General features: G+C 37.2%; 1 protein-coding gene across 2 annotated transcripts in view; it reads left to right on the top strand.

Annotated features, from left to right (window-relative positions):
* Positions 1 to 6,423, top strand: part of UBE2W (ubiquitin conjugating enzyme E2 W) — a 73,831-nt gene extending 67,408 nt beyond the window's left edge. The window contains exon 7 of one of the 2 annotated variants that reach the window (XR_014255314.1): positions 981 to 1,031. Coding sequence is in view for 1 of the 2 variants with exons in the window: in XM_082432649.1 (XP_082288775.1) it covers positions 981 to 994 (14 nt within the window). In the remaining variant the exon portion in view is untranslated. Of the gene's footprint in view, positions 1 to 980 lie in introns of both variants that reach the window. The other variant, XM_082432649.1, reaches the window with a different exon arrangement.
* Positions 6,424 to 19,716: the final 13,293 nt, after the last annotated feature.

Raw genomic sequence — 19,716 nt, 5'->3', positions numbered from 1 at the left:
CAGTTTATTTTTAAAATTTAGTCTGTTTCACCCTTTAGATCACCCTTAACGTATAGGATCATGGAATGTTTCACCAATTTGCCCAGCATAGAAGTCAGATTTACTGCTTTTTAGCTCTCATTGAGTCGTTATGAATGAGAATTTTATTAGCAATATATCAATCCTAACATGGGATGGTTTGTGTAAAATATTTTGGCCAGTTGTTTAGAATTTTCTCCTTGAGAGCTTTCAGAACTTTGGGGTAGTTGCCACTAGTCTTACTTCTTTCTAGAGATTCTTTCTGAAGAATAACCAGTCCTCAAAATCCTTCAAATAGGTTTTGTGAAGTAAATTTTGTAAAATAAGTCATCAACTCCCAAGAATTTATATGTGTTACATAAATGTGTTGAGGCTATCAGAATGTGTTACTATACCTATGGGATTGTTTTTTTTTAAAATGACCTCCTTTGCATGTATATGTATACTTGCTGAAAAATTTATTTTCTGAAGAGAAATTAATAACATTTACTACTGATTGATTTAGAGATTGTAGCTCATATGTGAAGTTACTTCTTTGAGTGACATACTTGTATTATTCTGTGTTAAGTAGCATGACAGTGTTGGTCAGGAGTTTCCTTCCTGTCTCATTACAGTTTTAAATTGTTGCCCATAAAAGAATTCTCTTATGATTGGTAAATCATGAATATGTGCTAACATATATCAATTTATTATTTGAAATAGAATTAATATACTGATAATAATATCATTTTAAGATTTGTGTAAACTACCATTTCCCTGAAAGAATACAGCTTGATTTGCTTGTCACTATATATTCGAACACAAAATGGACTTTTTTATTTGCAGGGATTGGGGGAGACAAGTCAGAAATGTAAACCATGTTCTTCTTGCTACTTGAAATTATTTCTGTATTAGACTAACTTGTAGATTTTACTTACGCATGCTTGACTGTTTTAATTATCTTTTTTCTCCTTTTCTTAAAGATGATACTTGTTGATGCCACTGTTATCATCCTCCTAGCAGAAGATAGTCCTACTGAGAAAATGAGCACTTTGATCATTCAGTCTTTGAACTTTAACCTTTGACTGGAAGTGACCTATAGGCAATGAAGACTACTTCCTTTTACTGCATTTTTACTCGTGTGCATTCTGGGCGCATGTTGATCGCTGGTTCAGTCCAGGCAACTGACATGCTTTTATTAGTCATACAGTATTAATGCAGGTGTCAGGAAATGTCAAATATAATTCCATTTTTTATTTTTATTTTTTTAAGCTTTTGGAAAAGTTCCAGGTCCTCATGTATTGTGCAATAACAATGACTTCCTTGGCGGTTTTGGGACGTTCATTGCCGGCAATGGACGTTGTAACAGGAAAAATTTTCATTAACTCCTGCCACCCAATGATTAATGCATGATAGGGCCTATGAAATGAACTTATCAGTTAGAGTGGGATTATAAATAAAGTGAGGGAACCAACATTACTTTGAAAGTCACCCCAACTGCTTACATTTGGATTCTATGCACTGTGAACCCTAAGGTTAACAGCATGAATTAACATGCGTCTTTAAAGGACTGTAATGAAAGATCATTGCATATTTATTGAATTGTTTATATCTGCTGTCAAGTTGTTTTGACATGGACAGTTTTCAAGTGACATTGGCAGAGAGGTACAATATGTTATCCCTATGGTGAAAATGAATTCATCTGTTGTATATAGTTCCTCAGTCTCTGAAGTAAAGGTGTGAGTAATATAGGGTATGAGTGGTTTAATCAAGGCTTTATTTTGGAAGTAAGAAAAATGGCAGTAACAAGTAAACTGCTGCAGTCCATGATCTGGGCTTGTCGTTTGTACGTTAACGATTTCCCCAAGCAGATGACACTCTGCTACTTCCCGCTAGCCGTCAGCATGAGCCCTGCTGCCTCGACACTATTTCATTTATTTATGTTCGGAAAATCCATAAACATTTTTGTTTGCAGTTTTGTTTCTTTTGTTATGTTAAGTCAAGTTTGAATGTTACAATACTTTAATTGAAAAACTTTTGTCAAGTTTTTTCTTGTAAATTTTCTTTACTTGTAAGTATCATCTTGTCCTTCAATCCTGTACCCTAAAATAAGAAATACATTTTTGACAGAGGCTTAATGTTTTAACAAAAGAGTGTGGACATTTTTATTTTAAAATTTAGGCAGAAGTACACTATAGAATGGTATGTTTGCTTATTTGTCTCACACAACCATACAGTTTTGTTCTGGAGGGATTTGTTTTGTTTTGCTTTGTTTTGTTGTTATTTAAGACTTTGCTTACAAGCTAGATAACATTTTTCTATAGAAAAAAAAAATTGTTTGAAAGGTCCAACTCTCAGTACCATGTAAGTTAATGATACTACAACTAGGTTCTCTTTTTAAAAAGCAATTAATGTATTTTATAAATTACCTTTTCACATATGCAAAATCTGTTTCTACTACAATGTTATTTTTACTAATGCCTATTGTTGCACTCTTTTTGACATATCCTGCAGTGAATATAATGAATCAATTTGGGCTTAAAAATGAAAGCCAGTTGGCTAAAAGGTTTGAAATATGTACCCCAGCAAAACCATCCAATCAATAATTGGCAAAGAATATTTTAAAACTTGTTTTTAATCTCTGTATAGATGACATTTTGTAGCTTTGTACATGTTGTTAATTAAGGGCGTATAATTTTACACTCTAAAAGTATAATTGTTGAACTCAGGGGTGGGTAGACTTCTAAAGTATGTCTGCTGTAGAAATAACTTGAAAAAAAATTTTAAACTATGGCCAGCCACCAAATTGTGGACACCGTTTATACTGCTGGTTAGCAACTACCAGTGTTTAAACTTAAAAACATTTTTGTTCTTGACTAGACATACACCAATTCTCACAGTAGTCTCTATCAGTCTTATTAGTTGGCCGATTTAACCAAGACAAAAAAATGTTTTTTGGAATGCTTTGAACTACTTAGTTTTTCACTGCTTTTTAATATGAAAATTGCAGCTGTAAATTATGTATTTTTCATATTTTACGTAACTGCTCTAAACTACTGATTCACTTGATCATTCTCTGGGGTGGGGTGAGGGTCTCTCTCCGTACTGCTGGTCCTCTTACTAAAATCCTTTTATAAAGAAATGACCTGTGACATTTATTCACCAAAGGAATTAATATACCAGGTCAATGGTTAACAATGCTATCGTATAGATTAATAGGTCATATATAGCCTCAATTGAGTTTTTTAATACAAATAATAGTATTTTAACATACCTCTCTCTCTACTTAGAGATACCGTACAATAAATTAAAATGACACAGAGGAAAGCAAAGGAAAACCAGATAATTTTGGTACATTTTATGGTTTAAGGAGAAGAAGATAGGATGAAATATCCTGAAATACAGAAGCACCAACCATTCAAAATTTGCAATCTGGTAACACCTTATGCGTTACTTCCTTGAATTTAGGAATCATTGAAAACTCCTGTGCACTTAGATTTAATTAAGTTAATTTTAAATATAAGTTACATTATTAAAAGCATAAGATGTTTACCTGAGTCATTGCTCAAGAGAGGGCAATTAACGGCTTTGTAATAATAAAAAGAATATTTCTGTGTATTGCGTTGTTGAATGTCAACCAGAATAACTAAGAAAGTGTACATAGGAACATGCTACTTCCCTCTTCCCTGCATTCCCTCTGTGAGGCACTATCTGCTGCATAGGTCTACAGAATTATACCTTCAGATTTAGGACAATATGTACTCTCTTCTTTTTTATTTATTTATTTATTTATTTTAAGGCCATTCTTCTGGTTTGCCAAATTCTGTTAAGGCAGTGATACATTCAGTTCCTTATTTTGCATGTTTAGATCATGAACTTGGTGCCCTTTCCAAAAAAAAGAAAAAAAAAGAAAAAAATTATGTCAAGTAGGTAATGCCATAGATTTTAAAGAGAGAAACGCTTTTCAGTTTTTTAAGATAAATTTTTAAAAATAAATTTTATGGCTGTTCTCTTAAGGAATTTAATATTCATCTCTAAAGGACTTACTTGTAGTGTACAAATTCCTCCTTTTTAGCTAGCAGGGAAATAAGGCTTTTTTTTTAATCCCCGGAAGAAAATGCTAAAAATAGCTTTTATATAGAGTTCATCTGGAGAAAGATCTTAATACTAATTGTTTTGACTAGGTATATAAATATTTCGTATAAAGTAACTAGAATAGTTTACTACTTTTTCCCTTCAGAAATTTTAACTATATGCAAAAATATATATCATTAGATTCCTGTGGTGGATAATAATTTCTTCAGATTCTAAAACAGGTATCTAGTGACTGCTTAATTGTTCCCAGATTGCATCAAAGATGAATTGAAATGAGTAATGATATGAAAATGGTATGTAACAACATATTACTTGTTTCTGGTACTCAAGTCTTATTTTTTAAAAAGCCTATTGTTTTTGAGAATTGAGATATTTAAAAACTTGTTAAAGCTTCTTCCTAAAAATAGAAGAGAAGAGGAGGTACTGTGTGTTTAAAAAAATTTTTTTTTAAATAAAGAATTCAGTGTCACTAGTTCTAAGCCTTTATGGTTACTGCTGCTTACATTTCTCCATCTCACTTTTATTTAGTTCTTTGTACATATTTTAGCTGAATGCTTAAGATTTGTAATTGTGCACATAAGTTTATTTTCAAAAAGAGCTGAGGCTTAACCATGAGTCTTTTCTGAGGATTCATTGTTATCAAGATCAGCTACTGCACTATTCTGTTATGCTAATGCCTTTGCATGATTAAGATCTGTGAAAAAGTTATCTTTTAATCTGCACCTCCTGGCCCTAATCCTCTTTGCAGTCTTTATTTTTATTCCTCCTTTATTCTTCTTCCTTCCTGTCTCCTCACAGATACCAGTGGATCAGTCTTCAGTGTCCCTCTGACCTCTCGGATTTTCTCCCCTCTTCCCGCCCTTCTTTCCTTCCTTCCCTTTCCTCTCCCTTTCCCTTTCTTGAGGTTAGGAAATCTGGAGAAGGAGGATTATTAAAATTATATCAGAAAATAATTTTAATAAAAGGATTCCATCCTACAAATAAAATAATTTCTGATACCTAATCTTAGTCTATCAGTAGATGGCTAAATTTGCTGAATAATTGACTACTTGATAAATAAGCTGTTGTTAGCTATAATTTAGTTCTTAAATACTGATATTGAGGGAATTTCATTTACTTTTTGGATGTGACTCTCTCAAAGCCTAATTATTGCCCAAATGAATTAAATTACTTATTTTGGTGAAAGTGTTTTTCCACTTAAGTTTCTAAACCATTTTGAGACTTGGAACTATTTTTTAAAAATAATAATTTGTGGGAGACTTTTACTTTCTCAGCATAAATTAAAGACAGATTTATATACATCATTTATCATTAGAGGCCCGTGGAATCTAAACATGTAGTTCAAACTTAGATCTCTGTCCTTCAAGTTGAAGTCTCTGGTCCTGATAATTGAGGTGTTTATTGTGACTTTAATTCTCAAATGTTAGCATTGGGACTTACAGTTGGGGATGAATCTCCAAAATTATTACATGAATATCTTTCTTATGAAAAGTTTTTTGTTAATAAAACTGTGATACCTGAAGCCATTTTGAATATGTGGAAGGAATGTCTGAATAGAAGCCAGTACGCCTTCACATACCTAAAGAACTCGAGTTTTACAAGTTGAGCGCAGTTGATTGGGAAAGGAGAAATAGTTCTTGTTCTATTCCTTGGCACATACACCATCAGGGTTTTGAGAAAAGTTTGCTCCCACAGTAATTCTCAGAGCTGTTTTCTCAAAGGCAAAAGCACGGTTTCAAAACTCACCGGGCTTTAGCTTGTTAGGTGTGACTTCACTTGTCAGATTTCCTGGCACATCAAATTACTGAATAATCTTGCCTCTCTAATTAAAAACCTGAAACAGGACAAATAAAGAATTTGGTAGATTGTGTCAGATACCCTGGAAATGCAAGTCTCTTCATAGTTAATCACAGATTGTTTACGTAATGCAAACTGATTGTCAAGCTCAAGGAACATAGTTGTTTGAATAGATTATTAGGTCAGTTATCTAGTAGCCAAGAATTAGGTGCATGTTCAAGTCATAATGGATACGTTATTTTTAGTTGGTACCATTTTTCTCTGAATATTCAGAAATATAGATTGTGCATTTTATTAATAGGAATGGAAGCTCATGCTTGAAGATTTGCATAGGGCGGATGTATGTATTTTATAAAATCAAGTTGTAAAATATGTAAAGCTACTGCTTTTTAAATAGAATATAAATGTTGACAGATAAATCTATATATTATATATTTTTAAATACATGTATCAAACTTTTGTTAGTTGAATACAAACTACATTGTGTGCTTTATGGAATTCAGTAACTTTTAATAATAAAGCAGTTGTCATTGATTTCTTTTTCTGTAGACTTCAATGCTAAATTGGATAGATATTAAACCTTTTTGTAGTTTATGATAATGTGAAAATTTATATAATAGTTCCTCTTTATAAAAGACTGTGATCTTTAAAGGATTATGGAAATAGTAACATGTCCATTTCCAAAATGAATACATAACAGAATGAAGATAGTCACTAAAGCCACTTGTTTTTTTAATTTAAAGATCATCTTTGCTTAGTAGTGTAACCTAGTGTGTTTTAGTGGTTCTTCGTGCTTTAACTGAGTCCTGATAAAAGACTGGGCATTTTCAGAAAAGATGGAACTGAGACTGGAGCACTCGCTCCGAGTTACCATGAGTCTGGGGCTCCTGAGCTTCGAGTTGTATGATTAATAAGGACATGCTTTCCCAAGTATACAGACAGATCAACTAACTCACATACGTGACCGACTCCTGAAGCTATGGGAAGAGAGAAGGAGGTAAGCAGAAGAAGGGGATATCTCCACATCTCAGTTATTCCTGGCAGGAAGAAATTCAGTATGTCCCGCTGCTATTCTAAGTTTTCTTTCCACAGAGGATCTACTTACCCAGGATCCCTGTACTCCTCACTGGGGCAGCTGTACTACCATAAAGCTCTCTTATCCCAACAAGCTGCTTCTGCAGCCCTAAACAACTAGATTAGTAGCTGGTTAGATAGATGCAAGATTCATATTTCTTTGTACTTTGATGCCACTCTCTCCTTTTATTATAATCCTTAAAATAATTTCTGCCTCTGAGAGAAGGTATAACTTTTCTTCACTAGTTTAAGCTACTGTGGATAAGTGGTTTTGTTGAAACCCTCCCTATATTCCACAGTACTTTTCATACTAACGTAATACATGGGTAATTAAACATGAACTGAATAAAAGGGTCAAATAAGGAAAGCTGAAATAAGGAAGTAAGGTGGAGAATGTCTTCTCATACATGAACTTGACCTTCAAGGACCTAATGTGGGTAGATATGTATCGTCAGGCAAGACCCTCATGTGGTTGGCTATATCCTGCAGAAAAGGCAACTTGACATGAAAAATTTCTTATCTCCACTCTCAGCCCCCCAAATGCCTATTTCTTTTATCTTGTATGTGGTGGTTTGTTTTTTTTTAACTTTTTATTGGGGTATAGTCGCTTTACAGTGTTGTGCTAGCTCCTGCTGTACAGCGAAGTGAACCAGCCATATGTATACACATATCCCATCCCACCTAGGTCACCACAGAGCACCGCGTAGAGCTCCCCATGCTATACAGCAGGTCCACTAGTTATCTGTTTCATACCCAGCAGCGTATATATGTCAATCCCAATCTCCCAATTCATCCCACCCCCTCTTGCCCCGCTGGTGTCCACACGTTTGTTCTCTACATCTGTGTCTCTATTTCTGCTTTGCAAATAGGTTCATCCGTACCATTTTTCTAGATTCCACATGTATACGTTAATATACGATATTTGTTTTTCTATTTCTGGCTTACTTCACTCTGTATGACAGTCTCTAGGTCCATCCACGTCTGTACAAATGACCCAATTTCATTCCCTTTTATGGCTGAGTAATACTCCATTGTGTGTATGTATATATATGTGTGTGTGTATGTGTGTGTGTGTGTGTGTGTGTGTGTGTGTGTGTGTGTGTATATATATGCCACATCTTCTTTATCCATTCCTCTGTCGATGGACATTTGGGTTGCTTCCATGTCCTGGCTATTGTAAATAGTGCTGCAGTGAACATTGGGGTGCATGTATCTTTTTGAATTATGGCTTTCTCAGGGTATATGCCCAGTAGTGGGATTGCTGGGTTATATGGTAGTTCTATTTTTAGTTTTTTAAGGAACCTCCATACTGTTCTCCATGGTGGCTGTATCAATTTACATTCCCACCAACAGTGCAAGAGGGTTCCCTTTTCTCCACACCCTCTCCAACATTTATTATTTATAGATTTTTTGATGACGGCCATTCTGACCGATGTGAGGTGATACCTTGCTGTAGTTCTGATCTGCATTTCTCTAATAATTAGTGATGTTGAGCATCTTTTCATGTGCCTCTTGGCCATCCATTTGTCTTTCTCTGTTATAGTTAATTGCATTCCTATCTGACTTATTTATCAAAATGAAGAATCTAACACTATTCACTAGTCCTCTCTGACATTTTTCAGTCCTGTTGAGCCTACCTTCAAACCATCTCTGGAATTTCTTTCCCTTTTCTCCAGTCTCCTTGTCATTATGACTTATCACTGCCTGGTCCCGATGTTCCGCGGCTGCTTTTCAGCCCTCCACGTACCTTGTTCCGTAAGTAACAGTGCCACAAGACTACCTGTACTTTGCTAATGTTCTCCCCTGTTCCTAGAATGTTCATTATCTGCTTTTCTACCTGCAAGGTCCAGTTCAGATGTTGTTATAAAGTTACCGTCTTTGTCCTTCCCTCTTTACCCCCTACCAGTCTTCTATCTGGAACTCTTTACACTGGGATAATGTCTCAGTTGTGTTTGTGTATACAGCATGTAGCACACAGTACATATCACATAAGCTTTTTTTAAAAAATATTTATTTATTTATTTGGCTGTGTCGGGTCTTGGTTGCCACATAAGCTTTTAATAAATGTTAGCTGAATTAACCTGATTGTACTTGTATTTCTATCCTAGCTTTTTCAAAGAAACTTAGGCAGTAGCAATTTTGAAACATACGTCTAAACCAAACCACCATCTGTGTGAAATGTTATAGCAGAACACCCTACCCTTATGTCCCAGAGAGTTTGAAAAAAATTGCTTTAAAGTAAGTCATTTGTCATTCTTAATTGGTTTTGCTTTCTTTTATAAAATGCTTTATCTCTGAGGTAAATTGCTTGAATGTATTCACAAATTAAGAATATAATTGTTTTAAACTAAATACATCTAAGGGACTCTGAGATCATAAAGGTAAACCTGACACTCATTAAGGTTAAAAATGGACATTAAGCAAATACTTAGTGATGATCTCTCCTATACCAAGAAGGATGGCAGATAAGAGGAAGCATATATCTTCCCAAGGCCTATGATAAGGGCGATAAGAAATAGATAATACAACAGTGATAAGCCTGAAGGGGTACAGATAAATGGCAGTTTCTGATAATCAGAGGAACACGTGGTTTGCAAAAAGTGTTGTCATGACTTGAAAAATACAAACTTTGTGGATGGGTTCTAGGCAAGCACAAAGGTAACAAGTGCTTTAAAAGCTCTAGGACAGGACTTATATGAAGGTCAGCCCAGAGGGTGATGTGTCTGGTTCAGAGACACATGGGGGAGCAGAAGCCAAAGGCCAAATGATAACAGGGCTTTACGAGTCAGGGTAAGATTGAAATTGATTTTTCAAAGTTTCCGCTAAACAAAGAGATGAGCCTAGCACTCAAAGATGCCTCTGTGCTCAGGGCATTTGTCAGCTGGGAGGGAATTAGGAAGCTGAGCCAGCGTGTGGGCAATATCACAGGGAAGTCTGCCCAGAAAACAAAGCCCAGGCTATGCCCCAAATGAGTCTGAGTCACTACACCAACATCCCACCCATCAAAACTAACTTAAAGCCAGAACCCGGTGGAATTCCACTCCCAGAGTAAAGGTCACTTGAGGAAACAGCCCTGATTCAGACTTGCACCCTGGAGTGATTTGGGGAATGTCAGGCTGTGGACCTAGTTTAAGAAGAGGTCCGTGACCGGCCATGTCCTCAGGAGGTGATCAGAAGCAACTGAAACTCCTCTCTGGAGAAAGCTATTCTCTTTGTAGGCCTCAAATTATTCCTCCAAGGGATTTATTTCAATACAGTGATCAGTACACAAAGATTATCTGGGAAACAGGACATCATGATAAAAAAAAAACTACAACAGAAACAACAGACCTAGAAAGCATTGGAGGTGTAGGGTGGGGAGTGACACAGTCTGACGTGGTTTACTGCTCTGCATGCCACACCGTGTTGGGAGTTTTCTCAAGAACAAGAACCTGTCTTGTTCAACTTTATACTCATTCACATATTGAGTGCCTCCTGGGTCCCAAGGAGCTTATGATCTGGCAGGGAAGGACAGTGGTGTCATAGGGTAATGAGAGAATGCTGAGTGAGCATCACAGCAGGACCAATCACAAAGTAGATGACTAATAAGAACCTACTGTACAGCACAGGGAACTCTACTCAATACTTTGTAACGACCTATACAGGAAAAGAACCCAAAAAAAGAATGTATATGTATATGTATAACTGATTCACTTTGCTGTACAGCAGAAACATGATTTACATTGTAAATCAACTATATTCCAATAAAACTTAATTTAAAAAAAAAACAGCAGGAACAATCAAAGCTGACTAAGGGAGTCTGGAAAGAATTCCAGCGGAAGTGAAGAGTGTTTGCCAGGCATATGAGATAAAGCACACAGCAAATGCAAAAACCTAGGGTGAGAAAGAACAGCGTTTGTAGCATTCAATTTGGATGAGGGAGTGGTGGAAATAAGTCAAGAGATAAAACTAGAGCTAGAACATGAGAGACCAGGGTATAGAGTTTTGATTTTATCTTATGGGCAGTAGTGACTGACAGAGTCAGATTTGCACTTCAGAAAAATTACCTTGGCCATAGGCTGGAGTGTGTGTTTGGAAAGGTCACAAAACTGGAAGAGAAAACAAGAGGCTTAATTGTAATCCAGACAACAGATGATGCTGACGTGAATTGATTGTAAAGTGTTGGCATAAATATAGACATACACATCAATGGAACAGAAGGGAGAGTCCAAAGGTAGGGTCAGTTGATTTTCAACAGAGATGCCAGGGCACTTTTAGAAGAAAAGAATAATCTATTCAACACATCGTACTAGAACATTTGAAGAGCCACTTGCAAAAAATAAAAATCCCACCTCATACCATATACAAACATTAACCCCAGATGAATCATAGACTAAATTGAGAGTAAAAACTGAAACTGCTTTAAGAAAATGGCAATATTATGACATAGTATGAGTGTGTTTCATGTTTGGTAATTGCAATCATTGTTGCTTTTGTTGTGGTCATCCATGTACAATGCTTGGTGTCAGTCTATTTATCTCTTGTAAAAATAAAATACAGTGTGTGTGTGTGTGGAAAAAAAAAAAAAAAAAAAGAAAATGAGAAAATCTGACATCTTGAATTTGGCAAAGATTTCTTAACTATGGCACAAATTATTGAATACAATTGATAAAAGAAGATGCTCAACATCGCTAATTACCAGAGAAATGCAAATCAAAACTACAATGAGGTATCACACCACACCAGTCAGAATGCCATCATTAAAAAGTCCACAAACAGTAAAAATGCTGGAGAGGGTGTGGAGAAAAGGGAACCCTCCTACACCGTTGGTGGGAATGTAAATTGATACAGTCACTATGGAAAACAGTATGGAGGTTCCTTAAAAAAGTAAAAATAGAGTTACCATATGATCCAGCAATCCCACTCCTGGGCATATATCCAGAGAAAACTCTAATTCAAAAAGATACATGCACCCCAGTGTTCATAGCCCCACTGTTTACAATAGCCAAGACATGAAAGCAACCTAAATGTCCATCGACCGAGGACTGGATAAAGAATATGTAGTGTATACACACACACACACACACACACACACACACACACACAGACACACACACACACACCCCACACCCCACAATGGAATATTACTCAGCCATCAAAAAGAATGAAATAATGCCATTTGCAGCAACATGGATGGACCTGGAGATTATCATACTAAGTGAAGTAAGTCAGAGGAAGACAAATATCATATGATAGCACTTACGTGGAATCTAAAATATGATACAAATGAAATTTACAAAACAGAAACAGGCTCACAGACAGACATAGAAAACAAATTTATGGTTACCAAAGGGGAAAGGGTGGGAGGAGGGATGGATGGATGCAGAAGATGTGGTATATATATATATATATATACACACAATGGGATACTACTCCACCGTAAAAAAGAATGAAATTTTGCTATTTGCAAAAACATGAACAGACTTGGAGGGTTTTATGCTAAGTGGAATAATTCAGACAGAGTAACACAAATACTGTATGTTATCACTTATATGTGGAATCTAAAAAATAAGACAAACTAGTGAATATAACAAAAGAGAACAGACCTACAGATATAGAGAACAAACTGTTGGTTACCAGTGGGGAGAGGGAAGGGGAAAGGGGCAAGATGTAGATAAGGGATTAAAAGATACTACTATGTATAAAGTAAGCTACAAATTGTACAGCACAGGGAATATAGCCAATATTTTTTAATAACTATAAATGGAGTATAGTCTTTAAAAATTGTGAATTAATATGTTGTACACATGAAACTTACATAGTGTTGTAAATCAGCTAAACCTCAATAAAAAAATAAATCAGATAAGTGTTTGCCAGAGGATATGGAGCGGTGGGAACAGGCATGAATAAACTTTCAGAGGTGACGGATATGTTCTTTATCTTGATTATCTTGATTTCACAGATGTGCATGTATATAATTATATATATACACACGTGTGTACATATATATGTGTGTATGTGTATATAAACTCATTACACACTTTTTTCTTTTGTTCTACATTGCACACTTTAAATAATTTTAGTTTATTGAACATCTTACCTCAATTAAACAGAATTATGAGGCTTCCAAATAAAAGACAAAGGATGATGATGGCCTAAAATAGAGTATGAGAACGTAGACAAATTTAACTGTAATTAACTTGCTCAGAATCACAGCTGAAAAGTGATAGAGCTTGAATTTAAACCTGAGTGACTGACTCCAAAATTTCATGCCCTAAGTCAATATGCTTATACTTCGAATGACCCCCCATATTCTTGGGTTGGATAACTGAGTGGAGATCTATGACCTTCACCAAAATACAAGGAGGAGAAGCAGGTTTGGGAGAGGAGATATGTTTATATACCCCATAGCACCAAGTATGGTAGCTTATATAGTCAATTACTGAGTGGAGATGCAAGCTGAAGTTTTTAGGTGACACTGATAATGAAATATTTAGTGTGGTATTTTCTTACTTAGTTCATGAGCTTATTGCCTATTGTCAAAAAGCTGGAAAGGAATTTAATATTTTCTAGTCCAATAACCTAACCAAACGAATTATTTCTCAACGTCTTTGAAGCGATCACTCCTGACTACCTTCACTGATGGGAATTAACCTAACTCAGAAAATTATTGCGCTTTTGAATAAACCTTATTATTAACAAGTTATTTCTTCCGAACTGAAATCTGTCTCCATGTTGGATTGAATTGTGTTGAAGTCTTTACTCCCAGTACTTAAGAATGTGACTCTATTTGGAAATAGAGTCGTTGAAGATATAATTAGTCGGTGAGATCCTACTGGCCTAAGGTGGACCTTAATCCAATATGAGTGGTGGTGTTCTACGATTGGAAAAGACCCAGAGACGCACATGGGGAGAACACCAAGGATTGCCAGGAACCACCAGAAGGTGGAAGAGCCAAGGAAGGAGGCTTCCCTAGGGCCTTTGGAGAGAACATGATCCTGCTGACCCCTGACCTTGGACTTGTAGCCCCAAAACTGTGAGAGAATAAATACCATCCAGTTTGTGGTAATTTGTTACAGCAGCCCTAGGAAACTAATACACACTCTTCATCTCTTTTTTCTAGTTCTGCCTTCTGGAGACACATAGACTTAATCCTAGTCCCTTCTCCAGATGTTTCCAAATGTTTTGAGAACATATTTCTCTTTCAGGAAAACGTCTCCCCCACTGGTTTTTTACATGACACATTTTCATATCCTTTCGTCATTCTTTTGTAGGGTCAAGATTTTTAAGGATGCTTTCAAGTGTGGTAACCAGAATTGATCTTACTACTTCAAATACTCTGATAGATGAAAGAGAATGGAATTTACTCTCCGGTTTAGGTCAGAGATTTTTAAGCTGTTTCTCACAGCTCTAGGAATTCCTTGGAGGTACCTCAGAGACACACTTGAATATATTTCATATTGATGTTCTGCATATGCTTGCGTTAGGAGAAAGGGTTTGCTGTTTAGAACAAATTTGAAAAACACTGGTTTAGACACTGCTTTTAATAACACCTGTGATTGAATTCACTGTTTCGGGCAGCCACACCACACATGATTTTGATTGGTAAACCTATGTTTTTCATTTTGCTTATATCTGTACAGGTTTTTTTTTTTTAATTATTATTATTGTTTGGTCCCATGTAAAGTATGTTACTTATTTGTGTAAGGCTTCATCTTGTTTAGTCCTGCCATTCTATTGAGCCTTGTGTTTTTTGTTTTCTTTTTCCATCTTGCAACATACTCTCTGCCTCCTTTTCGGTATCACCTTGAAGCATTTGTTCTACCTCTTTTCCATGTTTAAAACAAGCAAAGGACGGCAGCTTACAGAATACTATTTAGTATCCGCAGCTCAGTGTATTCTTTAACTTACTATCTAATACTTTTCTGTCACACATTAAACTGTCACCACTCAGGCCATATTTCTGTCTAGCTTTATCAAAGAAAGGAGATGCTGGTTTTCTGGTGCAACTTGTTTTTGGTGAGCTTGTGCTGGTTCCAAATGATCAGTCCTTTGGTTTCTATTTGAATAACTAAATTCTACGTATTGCCAGGCAATTTCTGATCTGTTGAAATGTACACATTCCACTCTAAAAAATATATCTCGAGTGACCAAAAGGTGAGTGTGTCACCACGGGGGTGCACTGCTCTCATCTCCCTTTGTGAAATAACTTGCTGGTCAGGTGCAAGCAGTGCAGTTAGCTGGTATCCACCAACTGTAGCCCTTCAGGGATAATCTGCCTCTGTTTTTAGAGCCAAAGTCACCCTTTTCCCAAGCATCCCTCAGCCAAAAACAGCATGTGGAGGCCTGGCCCCTTCAGCTCAAAGTGGGACTTCTCCAATAGGTAATCCTTGCTCTAGATCTTCCCAGTAGGGCGGTGAGACTTTGTGAGATCTGCCTCTCTGCATCTCATGCTCTCCCTACCCAAATCTGCTTCCTACTCCCTTTCCCTTCACAGGTTTCAAATCTGCATCATGGCTTGGTTTTCCCAGCCCCATCCGTCTTTTATCTTTCAAGCATTACACAACCCCCTCCCCTCAACAAACGTCTCACACCCCTAACTCAGTGTCTGCTTCCTGCACAACCCGAATCAACAGAGTTGGCACTGGGTGTTGTCAAGAAGATGATAAGATGGAGTTTTGCGACTCAGTCACTCACTGTCGCCCTGACAATGAGGTGGTGACTTGGAAGAATATTCCATTGGAGGAGGCTGCCTTGGACAGTACAATGGTTCAAGCCTTTGGAAAATATGAGAGAACAATGAATATAAGGACAATGGAATTGGCTGGTTGTTAATAAATTGTGTTGACCTCTCTCTTGGTCAGTTTGGGCTGCCATGACAAAATCACATAGATGAGTGGCTGAAACAACAGAAATTTGTTTCTCACAGTGTTGGAGGCTGGGAACTCTAAGATCAAGGTGTTGGCAAAGTGGATTTCATTCTGAAGCCTCTTCTTCTGGTAGGCAGCTGCCATCCTTCTGCTCACATGATCTCTTCTTCATGAGCTCACAGAGAGAGAGACAGAGCTCCCTCTTCTTATAAGGGCACTAATCCCTTCATGAGGGCCCCACTCTCATGACCTCATCTAAACCTAATTATCTCCCAAAGGCCCCATCCCCAAATCCCAGCACATTGGGGTTTAGGACTTCAACATATGACTTGGGGATTGGGGGAGTGGGGAGCACAAATCAGTCCGTAGCATCCCCAGTAGAGGGATAATGCAAAATTGAGGGCAGTTAACACACAGTTGAAAACTGAGTCTGAACACCACAGGGCCTCTTTGGTAACTGCCAAGGAAGGTCTTATTTCCTGCAGTGGGAGAGCAGGAAAAGCTGAAGACCAAAGAAAATTTAAAACAGCCTTGAGTTTCAAAGATATTTGAATGCTCAGCTGAGTGGGGTTTCTTATGCCAAAGTCAAGACCCCGGCTGGGATAATTTGAGACTCTGACACTTGGGAGGGAGACATCTGGGTGGATAAACCCAAATATTTTGGCTCCCTTGACCCCTGTGAAATTTTAGGGCCTGTAGAGATGGCCCAACCCTCCCTATTTAAGAGCTAACATGCTGGGAATTCCCTGGCAGTCCAGTGGTTAGGACTTGGCACTTTCACTGCTGGAGGCCAGTGTTCAATCCCTGGCTGGGGAACTAAGATCCTGCAAGACATGGGGCCAGGCCAGAAAAAAAAAAAAAGCTAAAATGCCCTCCCCTGCCAGAAGACCCATCAAGGACCCTCCTCAAGATCTGCCTCTGCCTCTTCTAGCTGCCAAGCCCATATGTAGGTTTAAGATACAGCAGAACCTTCCTGAAATATGCTGTGGAAATGGAGGAAAAGAACTATACTTTTTTAAAAAAAATTTAATCTTTTTCCAGTGTTATTGAGATGTAATTGATATACAACTGTATAAATTTAAAGTGTCCAATGTGGACTTCCCTGGTGGCCCAGTGGTTAAGACTCCACGTTTCCACAGCATGGGGTGCGGGATTGGATCCCTGGTTGTGGAACTAAGATCCTGCATGGCGTGGCCAAATACATAAGTGTACAGTGTGATGACTTTCTATACTTATATATTGTGAAATTATTACCTCAGTAGGGTTAGTTAACACTTCCATTGCCTCACATAGCTACCATTTCTTTTTTGTAGTGAGAACATTTAAGATCGACTCTCTTAGCAACTTTCAATATATTTTAATATATATTATATATAATTATTGAATATATATAATATTTTCAATATAATATATTTTTTGGCTTTTTGTTTTTTGACTGAGCTGCACAGCCTGTGGGATCTCAGTTCCCCGACCAGGGATTGAACGCGGGCCATGGCAGTGAAAGCCCAGAATCCTAATCACAAGGCCACCAGGGAATTCCCTATAATATGGTGTTATTAACAGTAATCATGCTGTACATTAGACCCCCAGAACTTATTCATCTTACTGGAAGTTTGTACTCTTTTACTGAAATCTCCCCATTTCCCCCACCTCCAGCCCCTAGTAACCACCAACATTCTACTGTCTGTTTCTGTGAGTTCAGCTTTTTTTATATTCTATATTTGAGTGATATCATATCATACAGTATTTGTTTTTCTCTGTCTGACTTATTTCATTTAGCATAATGCCCTCAAGGTCCATCCCTGTTGAAGCAAATGGCAAGATTTCCTTTTTTGTTATGGGTGGAAAAGATTCCATTATATATATATATATATATATATATATATATATATATATATATATATATCTCAATTTCTTTGTCCATTCATCTATAGAGGGACATTTATGTTGTTTCCACGTCTTGGTGATTGTGAATAATGCTGCAATGATCATGGGAGTGCAGATATCTCCTTGAGATCCTGATTTAATTTCCTTCGAATATATACCCAGAAGTGGAATTGTTGGATCATGGTAGTTCTATTTTATTTTTTAAAATAAATTTATTTATTTTTTATTTATTTATTTTTAACTGTGTTGGGTCTTTGTTGCTGCATGTGGTCTTTCTCTAGTTGTGGCGAGCGGGGGCTACTCTTCATTGCAGTGCACGGGCTTCTCATTGCAGTGGCTTCTCGTTGTGGAGCCCGGGCTCTAGGTGTGCGGGCTTCAGTAGTTGTGCAACAGAAGCTCAGTAGTTGTGGCGCACAGGCTTAGTTGCTCCATGGCATGTGGGATCTTCCTGGACCGAGGCTCAAACCTGTGTCCCCTGCATTGGCAGGCAGATTCTTAACCACTGTGCCACCAGGGAAGCCCCTTCTTGAGGATTTTCATATTTGTATTCATCAGTGATGTTGGCCTGTAGCTTTATATCTATCTTGTAGTGTCCTTATCTGGCTTTAGTATCAGGGTAATGCCGGCCTCGTAAAATTGAGTTTGGGAGTATTCCCTCTTCAATTTTTGGAAGAGTATGAGAGGATCAGCATTAATTCTTCTTTAAATATTTAGTAGAATTCACCAAAGAAACCATTTGGTCCCAGGTTTTTTTTTTTTTTTGGTTGGGAGACTTTGGTTACTGATCCAATCTCCTTACTCATTATTGATCTACTCAGATTTTCTATTCCTTCATGATTCAAGTCTTGGCAGGTTCTATGTTTCTAGGAATTTAACCATTTCTCCTAGTTTATTCAATTCGTTGGCATATTGTTCTTAATAACACCCTACCCGTATCTTGCCTCTCCCCTGCCCTCTCTCCTTTAGTTTGTTCTCTGTATCTGTAAGTCTGCTTCTTATTTTGTTATATTCACTAGTTTATTATTTAGATTCCTCATAAGTGATAGCGTACAGTATTTGCCTTTCTCTGACTTATTTCACTAAGCATAATACCCTCCAAACCCGTCCATGTTGTTGCAAATGGCAAAATTTCATTCTTTTTTATGATTGAGTAGTATTCCATTGTGTGTGTGTGTGTGTGTGTGTGTGTGTGTATCACATCTTCTTTATCCATCCATCTGTATATGGACACTTAGTCTGCTTCCATATCTTGGCTATTGTAAATAATGCTGCTGTGAACATTGGGGTGCATGTACCTTTTCAAATTAGAGGTATATACCCAGGAGTGGAATTTCTGGGTCATACGGTAGTTCTATTTTCAGCTTTTTGAGGAAGCTCCATACTGTTTTCCACAGTAGCTGCCCCAATTGACATTTCCACCACCAGTGTACACGGGCTCCCTTCTGTCTACGTCCTAAGGAGTTTTAATTATTGTAATAACTGTCTAGATTTGCAGCTGAAGGGGCTTGAACTTCAGAGAATTCTGGAGATGAGATGGTTAGAACACAGAGCCCCAAAGGAGTAAAATAGAAGCAACCAATGAGAATATTGCTCATTATATATCACTAAATGAAAGCAAGAGTAAACCTAATGTAGAGCATGGTGACTATTTTGCTAAGTGTAAATCTCAAGTGTCACACACACACACACACACACACATACAAATGGTAACTATGGGAGGTTATAGATATGTTAATTAGTTTGGTTGTGGTAATCATTTCACAGTGTATACATATCAATGTATCAGAACATCACATTGTACACCTTAAATACATAACATTTTATTTGTCATAAATAAATAAATAAATGCAAGAATGGTTGAACAGGAGGCTGAGTGTGGTCAGCTCGATAAAATTACATGACTTGCCATGTTTTCAGACAAGAAACACTATTTAGACCCAGGACCCATGGACTGTAAGGGTGGTTCCAGCCCCCAGAGGAAGAAACCTGCAGCACCATGTCAAGTAGCTACTATAAC

The sequence above is a fragment of the Balaenoptera physalus genome (assembly GCF_965194825.1).
Source record: "Balaenoptera physalus genome assembly, chromosome: 17".
Taxonomy (NCBI): domain Eukaryota; kingdom Metazoa; phylum Chordata; class Mammalia; order Artiodactyla; family Balaenopteridae; genus Balaenoptera; species Balaenoptera physalus.
This window is presented reverse-complemented; position numbering and strand designations above follow the sequence as displayed.